Source organism: Tachysurus vachellii, chromosome 6 (assembly GCF_030014155.1).
Source record: "Tachysurus vachellii isolate PV-2020 chromosome 6, HZAU_Pvac_v1, whole genome shotgun sequence".
In the NCBI taxonomy this organism is placed as follows: Eukaryota; Metazoa; Chordata; class Actinopteri; order Siluriformes; family Bagridae; genus Tachysurus; species Tachysurus vachellii.
Window position 1 is genome coordinate 14,495,598 of NC_083465.1, and position 14,593 is coordinate 14,510,190.

The window sequence follows — 14,593 nt, forward strand, 5'->3', positions numbered from 1 at the left end:
TTGGGTGTAATGCAGTGGTATGAGTGCTTTAATCCAGATACATACAAATATTTGTTATAGCATCATCCTTCATGCCTCAACTAGAAAAATGCAGTTAAAACTGCATTAAAACAGACTCTGTTTATTATGCTACAGAAAACCAAGGACTGATGAGAGTTAATTCAGTGCAGTGGCTTTATACTATAGTACATACAGATGTAGAAGAGATATTTATTTGTAGTCCTCAGTCCTATTTCCACTATCATTGGTCTTCAAATGATTTCTGATATTGTCATAGACAGTACAAAATCAGGAGTCTATTCCAGGATCACTGGGGAATATTCATGGTCCAACTTATGGTGTTATGCATACACATATTCACACCTAGAGGCAATTTAGTATGTCCAATCGAGCTACCCTTATAATTTTTGGAAGAGAACCTGAAGAACCAACACAAAACCTACACAAACATGAGAAGAACCTGCAAAACCCCACAGACAGTAACTCAGTAAGACAGAAATAAGGAAATAAGGACCTTTGAACTGTGAGGTGCCAATGCTACATACAACACCGCCTTTCCATCCTATTGAACTTGCTTGATACTATTTTTTATTAAACATATTTTAAAAAGGAAACATGCAACCTAGATGCCAATATGATGAGTCGTGGTAGGACTGTCTCTACCACACTTCTCATATTGGGATTTGAAGAACATTTCTCCTTCAAAATTGGGCAGCAAACAGACAAATCGATAATACCACAGAATGATGAAGAATAATAATAAGAAGCAAGCTCCCAAACTCAGGGCTGCCTTAATTCTGAAATATATATATATACAATTCTTACTGAGCTTTCTGTAATCTATCATCATGCTTATTCTCTCCCTCTGTTACTCCTGGGAGCTGCTCTCAAGATATCAGTAATGAGAACAAGGTATAAAGATGACTAATTATTCTGTGAGCCACGAGATGAGACGAGTTCAGTCCTATAATGTAAAGATTGAAAGAGCATCAAGGCTAAGGCAGTCTTCAGGTCAATAAGAATGGTATTGGCTTCCATAAGTTTAATAACAATCTACTTTAAATAACTTTGTGTCTTTAAATCCTCTGTTCTGCTTCACATCTTTTTCCAAAAAAAATAATCACAATAAAATGTCAACCAGCTACAGTACATGATGTAGATAAACAAAGATAATATTACTAAATGGCATGAAAAGCTTTTGCAGGAATTTTGTACTTAAAGTAAGAAATTCTTGCTTTAAATCTTGTCCTAATAATATATGGGTCGCAAACCAATGTTCAATTTGCTATATGATTAATTCATTGGAACTATTTTTTTTTGATTGGGCTTCACTGACTCCCAGCTAAACATATTGATCTGTCAGCTTTGTGAACCTTGTCATCTGAGAAAGGATAGAAAGAAAAGAGGTATAATGTGAAAATTAGCGATGAATCTGCCAGTGTGGAGTCGCATTCACACAGCTTTCACGCTCTTACACACAGCTCTTAGTACTAAATTCCACAGGAGCTCTACTCCACAGATTAACAATAACATTCAGGTTTCCAGCAGAGCATCCACACACCCACTCATTCTGTCTACAGATAATGCAAGCCTGAAGGCACCTGCTACCTAAACCTTTCAGTTAGTGATTACACCGGATATTAATCAACCCAGCAAAGGTAACAACACAGAAACCTTCATCAGTTCATCAATCAGTTTTGTGAGTAAATCAAAATTATTTTTATTTGAATTCATTCAATTCCTTGCAAAGCATTTAGCACAACACAAAACATTCAAACAAGCTGTGATATGCTATGGATGCTGAGAATTAAAATAAAGATGTTAGAGGTGTGGTGAGACAGAATTCAGGCCCCAGCATGCTCCCTGATTGAGCCTGTGTTAATGTTATTCATGAGGGAGAGGAAACACACCACTTGAGAACCTGCCTTGGCATGATTCATTCTGCTCAGCCTGTTCACTGTATACTGAATAGACAGCTCAAGACAAAGCAGAGGATGGCATCATACGATAATAAGTATTCCACAGAGCCAATCGGCTCCTCACTGAAGGTAAGTCCATTTCAGGATTACTAAATATTACAGAAAATTAGGGTATACCAATCCTACTCTTACCCTCTGAGCTCTACAAGCCATCGTGCCTAAAAGCTTCTACTGTACTTCTGCCTTCCTCGAATATACAATCGCCTGGGAACTAAAAGCTTCTATTCTTGACTAGAGAACTACACACCCCTATTCAACTTCCTGCTCCTGTCCAGAGGACTGAAATTCCCTGATCCTAAAAGCCTCTGGTCTTCTTTAAGGGACTACAATCTCCTGATCCTGTCTAGAGTACCTCACGTTGATGACTGGATCCAGAAACCCACATGAATATAAGGGCTCCATTCCAGAAGAATTTCTGCACCAGCTCAGAGGTTTTTATCCAGATGATACAACATTCCTGATCCTGTGTACTGAACTACAGGTTTCTGCTTAACTCACAGTTAATGATCCAGTCATAACTACTACATTAGTACACTTATTTCTGACTATTAAATCATTTTTTGGTTCCTACTGGGTTTTTTTTGTTGTTGTTATAGCTCTGTTGGCTTGCAACCTCGCTGACTTAGATGATTTGTAAATCTGGTTGTAAACTGTAATAAAAAAAAAAAGATTTTACTCTATAATGTGTGGTGGCAAAATAATCCAGTAGAAAGAACAAGGCCAGAGAGTATCAAGGGATGATGACTGTGAGATGGAAAATGTAACATTTACTCATACAAGTGTAAAGCATTTTCAATTTCAGTAAGCTTGTGCACATTTCAAACATTTTGAACAGTGTTACTTTAAACACTTTATTAATATATGACTATTTACTATACTTCTATTTGGACAATCAGAAAACATTGCAAATATAAACAAAAGCTGAGACTTCCTGGAACAGACGAATTCCAGGAAGAATTGTCCAACAAATTCCCCTCACTCAAACAGGGTCATGTGGAAATCCAGATAAACACATGCCCCCAGGACACAGAGAAATGACTGACATTTTTGTTCCTTGTCCTGAAAAAGCCCATGTCAAAAAGTCACGTAGCTTTTTGATAAATTTTCTATTGTTTAATAGAACATCATAGTCAGTGAGACTCTTCACTCCACAGTGGATCAGGTGTCCTGAAAGGGCAGGTGTCAAACTCAGGAGACAAGAGCTTTCTAAACGCAAGACTCCAACAGAGTGAGACATACAAAAAAAAAAATGTGATGAGAAAGAGAGCTAGCATTGAGTAATGAGTATTTTGTGATAGACAGATGGGATTGTACACTTCAGACTGTTATCAACAAAACGATCTTCAAGCGAGCTGAACCTTTTGTGTTCGGATTCGCACATCAAAAAGGGAGCTGTTCTTCCCAGCATGCTATTTCTGTGTGAGACAACACTAACGACAAAGGAATGATGATGGAGTCCCCTTACAAATATTTGCAGAGAGCTGGGCTCACATAAAAACACCAATTACACACTGAACACAAAAGTGGAAGTAATCTAAATTTGTTCAATGTCTGTGAGCAGTTTGTGTGGATGGATAAACCAGGGCTGCACATGTGGTCTAAGAAAACAACTGTTATCTCTACAGTAGGAGATCCAAATCCTACCGAGTTCTCATAGATTGTGACATTTCTCTGTGGAGATCTGCTTAAATAAACTGCTAGACCTCACAGGAAATCAACAAGAATGACTGAACAATACAAATGTGGTTTTTTTAGAAGAAAATCCCATTTGTTTATGTCTCTTAGATAATTGCATTGGACAGATTTATTTTTAAGTAGAGTAGATCATGGTGGGAGAAGCCACAATTCACAGGACATCCACCATTTCCTACTGCTACACATAATGAGAAATGTCACTGTTAGTTGAGAATCTATATTTTGTTTGACGAGTTAGAAGGAGTCTCCAACTGGCTATGAGAAATGGACATTTCCTCCTGTGTTTCTTTCTTAAAAAGAAATGAAATTTGAATATCGGGTTTGCACTGAAGATCTTTCTGAATACAAGACATCAGTAAGTGAAATAAAGAAAATACTGAGACTGAAGACCCGTGACCCGAGGTAGTTCGGATAAGCGGTAGAAGATGAATGAATGAATGAATGAGACTGAAGATGAGGTGATCATTGCAAGAATCTCCTTTTCCACATCTCAAAACTTTCCCTAAATATGTAATAATTAAAAACCTATTAACATAGTAAGACAGGAATATTTCATTAAACAAAGACTCACAACATTTATTCTCCTAATTCCTTTACGTTTTAGGCTCTGCAGCTTCTATGATTTCTAAGCTTATTACTTGTCACTGTATGAAATGATCTTGTCGGAATTCTCACAGACTGCGATAACTTGTACACCATGTCAGATTATATATGAAGATCCTGTAATGACAGAACTGTGATTAAAATTACTGTCTGCCCATGTCATCAACCAGTGGGATTTGTGCAGAAAACGGGTTTGCATAAACAGAGTGAGATTTGAGAATTAATTAAGATTTCTGTCCGTTAAAATGTTTTGTTTATGTTTCTATTCTTATTGCCACTTATGTATTTGTAGCTGTCCCGCTATAACGTGCAGTTTGTGAAGGCAGGATGCAAATGTGTGATTTATTAGAAATAATCTGAAAATCATAGTCCAATCAAAGTCTATGGCTCAGGTCAAAACACAAGCAAACAGAAATAATAAAGAAGAATCCATATTAATAATGGGGAAAAATTGGATGAGATAAACGTATAGTACGAAGTAACAACAAGGTACAGAAACAGCAGTATATATTGAGACAAAATAAATAAGGATTTGACACAGAACAGGTGAACATTTTAGAGTAATCAACCAATGTCAGAACAGGGTGAAGACAGGACTAGGACAGAAACCAAAACACATGAAGAGCACAAACATAACTAGTGTTAAATATGCCTCATGCTGACAGGTGGAATTCATGACATTCAGTTTGCATCCTGTGAAATCCTTTAGCTTTTTGACAAGCATCACATCCACAGTCATATTCTGGGAATTCTGTCACAATGGAACTAAATCGGCTGCCAGGAGGCATGTCACATTTTGCATACTTATCTGGACCAAAAGAATTGTTTTATGATATGCATTTTTTTTGTTTATGACCTGAAAACAATACCATGTACACCTGCTTCATGCTTTAGACACCAGTATGAAAATATAATGATCTAAAACATATTTTCATTGCCTAGAGCTGTGAGGTTCCATTTTTAATATTCACCAGGTCATGCAGACAAGTTCTTATTACACATTTCTTACTAGTCATGTCTTGAATCTTAAACACTGCTTTCTAATGTCAGGGGGCTTAACATCAGTTGTAAAAAAAATATTAACCCCAGGCACACTACACAGAAACACAGGCAGCAAATACGGTCAGAAAATGACACAAGCACACCATACACAGACACATGGACACACACACAATATCAAAAGGGTCAGAGTGACTTGACATTGACCTCTATAAGATACTAAGATGAGTCAGCTCCATCTTACTGAACAAAAAGCTCTTTTAAAAATCACTCTGTAAGATAACACACACACACACACACACACACACACACACACACACACACACATGTTACCATGGAAGCAGATAGGAGGATGATCATTTTTGTTTTCAGTCTCACTAATAAACACCACCATCAAACCACCAGCCTATATTCATCCCACTCTCGTCTTTCTTTTCAATCTCTGTCATTTTACTTCGGTCTTCTATTTGCCCATCCTCCTTGTCCCAGTGCTCAAACTCCCTCTTCTTTTTCTCAGTGAAAAGTGCATCAAGATAAAACTCATTTTAAGCCACTCCACATCTCAAGCAACAAGATGAAGTAGCAAAACCTTTTTTTTCTTTTCCAAGCCTGATAACATCAGCAAGTATAAATACACACAAACATGTTCATGCACATATACTCTTACACACTCAAACTAATTTTTCCCAGATGTGCAACATCAACCTCAGGCATAATCTGATTTAGCCTTAGTGATACAGTTTTAGCAAAGCTTCTCTGCTAAAAATGCAGATAAAGTACACAATTTACACAAAAATACACAAATTATATAAATTCACTTAGTAGATTAAGTGAGTCAAAATAAACCGTTTTAGTGTGCATAAATTTTTTGTTATTTCTTTGAAAATCATAAAGGACTGGAAACAGAGTTTTAGCTCAACAAGTCTAATCTTATCCTCAAAAGGACTGTGCAGCTGTGTCTTTTTATTTGAGGCAAGCGACATCACACCTGATATGACTCATCTGTCATTTGAAGAGTGAGACCAATTGATTAAGCAAGTCGAATTAACACAAGGCTTCTTTGCTAGACAGAAACCCTTCAGACGTACCGGTCGACACTGCCATGGTTTAACCAAAAGGGACAAGGAAAGAACTACAAGTATCACTTGTAAACTTGACTGTTTATCTAAAGCATAAAAGCATCTCCTGCCATTATCGTGTAGTCAGTGGTGTCATATTACATTCATTTACAAGTCCATACAGGTAAAATGAAGGATGGATGGATTAAGTGAAGGCTGTTAATTTAACAGCACAGTGCTTAAAATGATCTTATTCCAGTACTTTAGGATATCAGTGGCCTTGTGATTCATATCCGTCCAAGTGGAAAATTAGACATCAATATCACATTTACAACTGTCTAGTTTTTTATCTGAATTTCATAAGCAAGAGGACATTCAAGCAACAGTAGAGTCGCATCGTCTCAGCTGACAAGTTAAAATGAGATTTTCAGCAGTTCTAATTTGAGACAGTGTGCAAAGAAATTATGAACTTTTTCAGATTCAAGCCACATTTGCCTGTGATTTCGAAATCAAGTTTAAGTTTGTCTGTTTTTTTTTACACATTCATTGTGCATCAGTTTTGATATCAGAAAATGTATACACAAATTTGTTCATTTCAACTCATCCAGTAGATCTAAAGAACCCTTTAAGCATTTATATGAACTTTATTGCATATGAATAAACAAGCATACAGTAGTTTTAATCATGTTACAGCAAGGCTGCAAAAACATTCTATGGTGCAGATCTCCTGGGATTTTCTCTATAGACTTTACAAAGAATGATAAGAAGAACAAAAGATAAACATTGAGTGAACAGTGGTTCTGTGGATGGAAAGGACTTGTTGATAAGAGGTCAGAAAAAAATGGCCATTCCGTTTGAGCTGCCAGGAAAGTATTGAGTTATTGTAACTCAAATATTTACTCTTGAGTTCTACAACCATTTCATCAGGACCTTATCTTTTTTACTATTGCACTTTTTCTCATTACAGAACTGTGTGTACTGATCATCACTGCACTGTCAAAACTATTGTATTATACGGTCTCCTTGTACTGTCTTCTGTCTTGCACTGTTTACACATGTTTTCACAAAAGTACTTTATGTAGTACTTTGTAGTGTACTTGTTTTTGTGTTGTTTTTTTAAGTAGCTTCATGGTCCTGGAGGAATGTTGCTTCATTTCACTGTGTACTACACTGGCTGTATATACCAAATAACAGACAATAGCTCTTGACTTGACTTAAGGTCTCCTGTCAGACAACAACCAAGGATCCAAGCATAACCAATTTAGAAAGATTTCCTTATTTGCTCACTTAACTGATATATCTGTTGATGCTTTTAAAGTAGTAGTATAAATAGTTAATTTTTATCAAGTAACATTATAGAAAGTAAATAAACAAAAAAGGAATCTAAATGAAATCAATATTTGGTGTGACCACACTTTGCTTGCAGAACAGCATTCAGCATCTTGGTTGCACACAGTACACTTGCACAGTTTTTGAAGGAACTCGGCAGGTAGGTTGTTTCAAACATCTTGGAGAAATAACCACAGGCCTTCTGTGGCTGTAGGCTGCCTTAAATCCTTCTGACTCTTCATATTATTCCAGACAGACATGATGATGTTGAGATCAGTGCTCTCTGGGGGCCAAACCATCAGTTCTAGGACTCCTTATTCTTCTCCATGCTGACGGTAGGTCTTAATGACATTGGCAGTACTGTATGTATGGGGTCATTTTCCTGCTGCAGAATAAATTTGGGGATATTCAGACACCTCCCTGATGGTACTGCATGATGGCTAAGTATCTGCCTGTATTTCTCGGCATTGAGGACACCTTTAATCTTGACCAAATCTCCAAATCCATTTTCAGAAATGCATCCATAAACTTGCAAGGATCCTCCACCATGCTTCACTGTTGCCTGCATACACACATTACTGTACCACTCTCCAGCCCTTCAACAAACAAACTGCCTCCTCCTACAGCAAAATGTTCCAGATGACCTGCTGCCATTTGTCTGCACACCAGTTCCTATGTTTCTGTGCATAGTTGAATCGCTTAGCCTTGTTTCCATGTTGGAGGTATGGATTTATAGCCATAATTCTTCCATGAAAAAGTGTGTTCATAGTCCATAGTTCTGGCTAGACTTATTCAGACAGGAGATGGATGTACAGGTCCCACTGGTTTCACCGGCTTCATTAAGTTTCCTTTTTCGACCCTGGCATGTACTGTCCTCAACATTGCCCATTTATTTGTGCTTCTTCAAAACAGCTTGAACAAAACATCAGTCTGCTTTGAAATCTTTGCCTGGGAGTGACCTTGCTGATGCAGTATAACTACCTTTTGTCTTGTTGCTGTGCTCAGTCTTGCCATTGTGTTATGACCTGTAACATGAAACTGTCTTCCACATCCTCACCTTAGTAGCAAATTGATATTTCCTTCTGTTTGCTCACTTTGCATTTTTTAAATTGATAAAAATAAGCAATTAAGACATATATTGAAAGAATGTATATATTGAAATGTACATTGAAAACATTCTTACATTACAATATTAAAACAATGGATAATAAGATGTGCCATCTTCTACTGTTCCCAAATGGCACTTACATTTTGCCAGCCACCGACAATATCTCCTGTGTGTCTCTGTGAGTGAGTGAGTGAGTGAGTGAGTGAGTGAGTGAGAGAGCTAGTGAGCTAGTAAGTAAGAGAGTGAGTATGTGTGTGCGTGTGAGTGTGTGTGTAAGAGAGGAAGAGACTGACAGAAAGAGATCTGTAAAGGATGAAAATTTTTACTTTGATGTCTTTAAAAATCATAGCATGGTTTTGTTCAACAGGTACAATGAAAGGGTTGGTAGGCTGTTTATACACAGTGATGGGTAAGTGTTGGAAGTGTGCAGGGGTCATGCTCACATCCGTCTGTGTGAGAGGAGAGATTAGATGCTCAAACACAAACCCGAGCATGCTGCTCCGACTTGGCCAATCCATACCCCACTTCCTGCCTCAGACACTAAGCAGAGGACCAGAGCCAGCAAGCAGAGGAGCTGAGGCACCGGCAAACGATAAACAGAGCCCAGGGGAGAGAGCAGGGGCCACAGCTGGGGCTTGTGCTTGTGAGAGCCAGAGAAAGAGGAAAAGACGGGAGTAGGGGAATAAACAGAGCTGACAGGGCAAAGAAGAGGCTGGAGGTCATAATACGTGATGAGGAAGAGGCATGTAGAATGAAACTAAATGGAGGGAGAAGGTGATCCAGAAATAAAAGGATGAGAATCAGCCAAACATTGGGAGACCTAGGAAAAAAGGGTGGTGAATAAACCAGACATAAACCAGAAAGCGAGTGAGACAGTGATCCATCAAGAATAATTCAGTTGCATAAACATAAACACTGAGGAACAAAACAGACTCCTCAAGTCAGCTTAGTTTAAAAGGACTGTCTGGTAATGTTTAAGCTGAATTAAACAAAGAAGAAGGACAGAGAAAAACAAATTTAAAGTCACTTAATGGATTAAGGTAGGAGAGCACATTTACAGTAATAATGATCTCTCTGTCTCTGGTCATATTCTCTCAATAAATAGCTAGATAGATTAGTGGTGCAGGTGGACGTGATAGCCTATTACTTAGCTGAGCAGTAGGGCACAGACAGTGCCCCTGTACTCAAAAGACCACATTTGATTAGCTACTATTTACTTTCTACTTATTTATATTCTACTACTTAATTTCTCTCTCCTCCGTGTGACTCCACATTTCCCTTTTCCCACTTTGTGCCATCTCTCTTTAACATCTCTTCATGCGTTTGCTGTTAGGTAAAACACACTCTACTTCAAAACACCCTGCAGGATAGCAATTTCTAGAGCTCTCTGGAGTGCTGTACAATTACTAATGTAACAATAAACTCAGAACAGATGCAGTCCCACAGCTTTCAGGCCCTGAGCTCACAGATACTGCTTCATCTCCCAGGAGAAAAGTGCCTGCATGTGCTTCTTTCACTAAAAATGTGTCAGGATCACATGATGGAGGAGTGGAGAGGTTAAAAAAAACAAAACCCTGATTATAAACAGTGGATCAATCTAAAACACCCTTTTCATAATGTATACAATATATAAGATATGAGATTTAAACATCAATTTTCTTTAGATTTATACTCCCATGCAATTATTAAGCATTTAAGCTTTCAAGATAAACTGCATATGGTTGTGCTGTAACAATCCAATTTCTAGAAGAAGAGAGAAATCAAACTGACATCGTTTCTTTTTTCTATTAAAAAATGAGCCTAAAGTTCCACTTCCAAAACTAAAGAATTCATCAGTCATTAAACCTATGGCTAATTTGAACTAGTTGAAATTGTGTGAACTGTGTCACATCATAGGCTTATTGGTTTATCAGTTAGTGTTAGGGGACTTTAAGATTGCAACATTGCAGTAATGTTGCTACATTATGTTGTTTGTCAGTCCTAACACACACACACACACACACACACACACACACACACACGCCTGCAAATGTTCACACAGACTCTATGGGGTTTTTAGGAGGCTTTCACACTGGCAGTTTAGTCCGAAACAGAGAAAACCTGAGATCTGTGGGAGGTGGTCTGAGTTCAGTTGCACTGGATCTGTGAATGTGAACTTAGCTCATTTTTGAGTGCACACTAATAATGACAACATTAGTTTCCATAACACGTTTACCATGAGTGTCAGGGGAACAGTATTGTGACAGAAGGGATGAGGTTCTCTACAGCGCTTACTAATAATAATAAAAAAAATATGCTGAGTTATTCTCTCTGTGCATTTGGGAAGATGTAAGATGAACCCAAACGCACTGAGTTTGAGGAAGCGGGGTATCTTTCAATCACTCAGGGATTCAGACAGAAGCAAACAGCAAACATGCTCAGTCTGAAAAACACCTCAGGCAGAGGAAAAGTGAGGTCTATAAAAAACAGTGGCTCATGACTATAGATTTTGGTCAGACAGGATGATATTAATGATCAGCCTCAAAAAATTTTTAATTGAGAAGTTGTAACATATGGCTTGTGCTACAGTTTGCCAGCTAATGAGTTTTTAAAGTACCCGCATAGTATGCTGCATATTATGCGGGTACTTTAAAAACTCACTAGCTGGCATAAAGTCTTGCACCTGGTTATATCCATACATTTGTTTAACTGGCTTTTGACACAACACGCACAATATGGTTAATTATCCATGGCTGCCAGGATTGTGCAAAATTTCCATCTCAAGCACCACACTAAATAAAAATAATTCTGCACTGCTGAGAGCTCGGTTTATCCAAACTCTAGCCTTCCGCTTCTGAGTAATGAAAGTAAATGCAGCATATCACAGAAAAGCAACATCAATCAACAGAATATCAGCACAAATAGCAAAGTTTTTTTTTAATTGTTGGTTACTCAAATAGAAAGTATTTTAGTTGAATTATATCCTCTATATCACTGTGACTCGGGTCATTTTAATCTCACCAAATGAACTATACTGTCTAAGAACTCATTTACATGAACAGCACTACATGATAACAGGCAAATAGCCACAAGCCTCAACTGTTACTGGCTCACAGCATGTGTGTGTGTGTGTTTGTGTGTGTACTCACTCTTCACTGTGGCCGTTCGTGTGCAATTATAAAGAATGGCAAGCTCTCCAAACACTTTCCCAGGCCCCATAGTGCACAGCTTCAAGCCTTCTTTTGTTACCTCCACTTTACCATCTGGAAATCAAAGGGAAAAGGATCACCAACACAGACAAACATACAAACTACACTGTATTACACTGTTATTCAATTTATTTCCCTGAATGACACATGGAATATCAATTATAGTCTGAAGATAATATTATAAAAGTCATGGACCAGTTTCTCACTGTATCCTCTGTGACAGTTTTTACTTCTTACCTATTACTTCTTTAATGGTGTCTCAGGATATAGGATTTTTGTTACAAGCCTTTGTTTACTAAAAATATGTATTGAACAAGGACAAAAGAATAACATTGTGAATAGGAATAAGATTTAAGTATGGTTTGCCTACTGAGAAAGCTCACAAAGGGAGAATGATTGCATGTTTGTGAGGTGTGATCACACTTTCATGGCTAAGCCTCTGCACGTGCATGTAAACAGTGGCAGATATGTTTGTACTGTGCTCCTTTAAGAGTCAAAAAGAGTCATTTTCTGGTAGAAATCTTTCATTTCAAATCCATATCTCTCTCTCTCTCTCTCTCTCTCTCTCTCTCTCTCTCTCACTTGCCGTCTGTCAGGGATGCTATCAGCTGCCAAACAGATAAAAGCAGCCTTTCAGTACTGTTATATCAAAACAAAAACTGTTTTAATGTCACTGGCCATTTGTAACGAACTGTCAAAACGGAGCAGGTGTGGGTTATTTAATATAACACAAAGCACACTGTGATACAGCGACATGAAGAAATGTGTAAATGAGGATTATGTTTTTCATTTTCAAACTATGAGGAGTCAGTGAACATAAGCGAATGATAAACGTCTAGAGAAATCTGCAAGTAAATAAGGTATGAAGGACATCTCTGACAGCTGAAGGGCAGCACTTCCAAAAGAAAGGAAATAGAAGAAAATCAAAAAGGGAGAGAAGAGAAGATTGATGATAGTTCTTTCAGATGGCAATTTAATAGAACCATTAAAAGAATCATAAAACACAGAGGGAATGAAGACATAATCCGAGGTTAAGTGAGTAGATAGGGAGAAATCCATCTAGCTTTGACTTGAAATAGCTTTCACTGACATGGGAGATTTGACATTGACTTCAATCTTAGTTAAAACCTGACTCTTCTTTAGCATCTTCAATAAGATACTGAAACCTGAGAATTAATCAAAATCCTATACTGATGTGCTCGCAGAAGTAGCACAGCCTTTACTGTGCACTGTATAATGAAGACGTTTTATGAAACATGACAGAAATTTTGTGAAAACTGCAAAACTGTCAGTCAAATTTCCAAGCATCCATGGCATGAAATATATAATAGAACAGTTTTTAGGGAAAAAATAAAATATGTATTATCAGCGGATCAGAATTTCCGGACGGAATCGAAACTAACACTGTTACTCTGGATTAAACCAGTGCATCACTAGTTAACCCACTCAACAAAATCTCTTTAATTAATATTCAAAGAAGTGTGAAATGCAGTAGAGACTACATACGGTATATTTAACATTATTTTTATTTGATAGATGTAAGCCAATGTTCCACTGACTGACTTGTCTTTATTGATGGTATTTGCATTCATGGGGCAGAATGTTCAATGGCTCCATAGAGGTATTATTACTGAAGAATAATACTGACCCATTATCATATTCTCATCATTTGTGTTTCTATGATCAATATTCTTTTTTGCCAAACATACCATAAACTAGATCTTTATACAATACCCTTCTTTCTAATCATGAGAGAACTGATTTTTATTTTGATTTTTATATAAATGTATTTTTTTTTTTTCTGGCTTGTTTGATGTTATTCTATGCATAAATGAGACCTCAGTCTCTTTGCCCTATAAAGTCACTTTGAGAGAAGTTAGAAATGTTGTTTATGAGTAATAAGAAAAAGGAACAAAAAATCCTTTCACCGTCAGCTTCCTTGCAGTTTTTTAGCATTTTATTTATTTATTTATTTTCTTATTCCTACAAAGGCAGCACAGTGGTGCAGTGATAGCAATGTCATCTCACAGGGGGTTCCAGGGTTTCTGACTCTGTCTGTGTAGAGTTTCTGTGCATGTTCTCCCCATGTGCATGTTCTTATGAGTTCTCCAATTTCATCCCACATTCAATTAAATCCTCAGTTACAGGAACATCAATGCTAAAATTCAAATCTTGAAAACAGATTGAAAAAAGAATTAAGCTTATGTGGTCACAAGCATCATTCATGAACTCACGTATACACGATGCTGGTGACAGGATGTGTTCCAGCTGTTACTAATAGGATGTGTTCATGCTCACACTCTTTTCCCCCAAAAAGGCCTGCTGAATGGGCAATAGGAAGTTCAGAGTCAGCCTTTAGGTCAAACAATGTGTTCTTTTTTTCTCAGCACATGCTGTCCCAAAGCACTAATGGTCCAAAAGAGCAGGAAGTCATGTATAAGCAACATGACCTCTGTCCACTCTCTGAGCCAGGCACAGGAAGTTATAACTCTTCTAGGCAAGAAACAAAACATTCTGCTTTACAGAACTTATCATGTTCTCTATCATACCCTGAAATACCAAGAAAAAACTTTGTTCTTTTAATGTCTAAATGGTATTAAATGATCAACCAGGAAGCATAATAACTTATTTGTT

At 37.5% G+C, this 14,593-nt stretch overlaps 1 protein-coding gene across 3 annotated transcripts in view; it reads right to left on the reverse strand.

The window, feature by feature from the left end:
• prkg1a (protein kinase cGMP-dependent 1a) overlaps positions 1-14,593 on the reverse strand; it is a 60,392-nt gene that overhangs the window by 28,475 nt on the left and 17,324 nt on the right. For all 3 annotated transcript variants that reach the window (XM_060872452.1, XM_060872453.1, XM_060872451.1), the window contains one exon: positions 11,900-12,013. In XM_060872452.1, the coding sequence (XP_060728435.1) occupies positions 11,900-12,013 (114 nt within the window). The remainder of the gene's footprint in view (positions 1-11,899; positions 12,014-14,593) is intronic.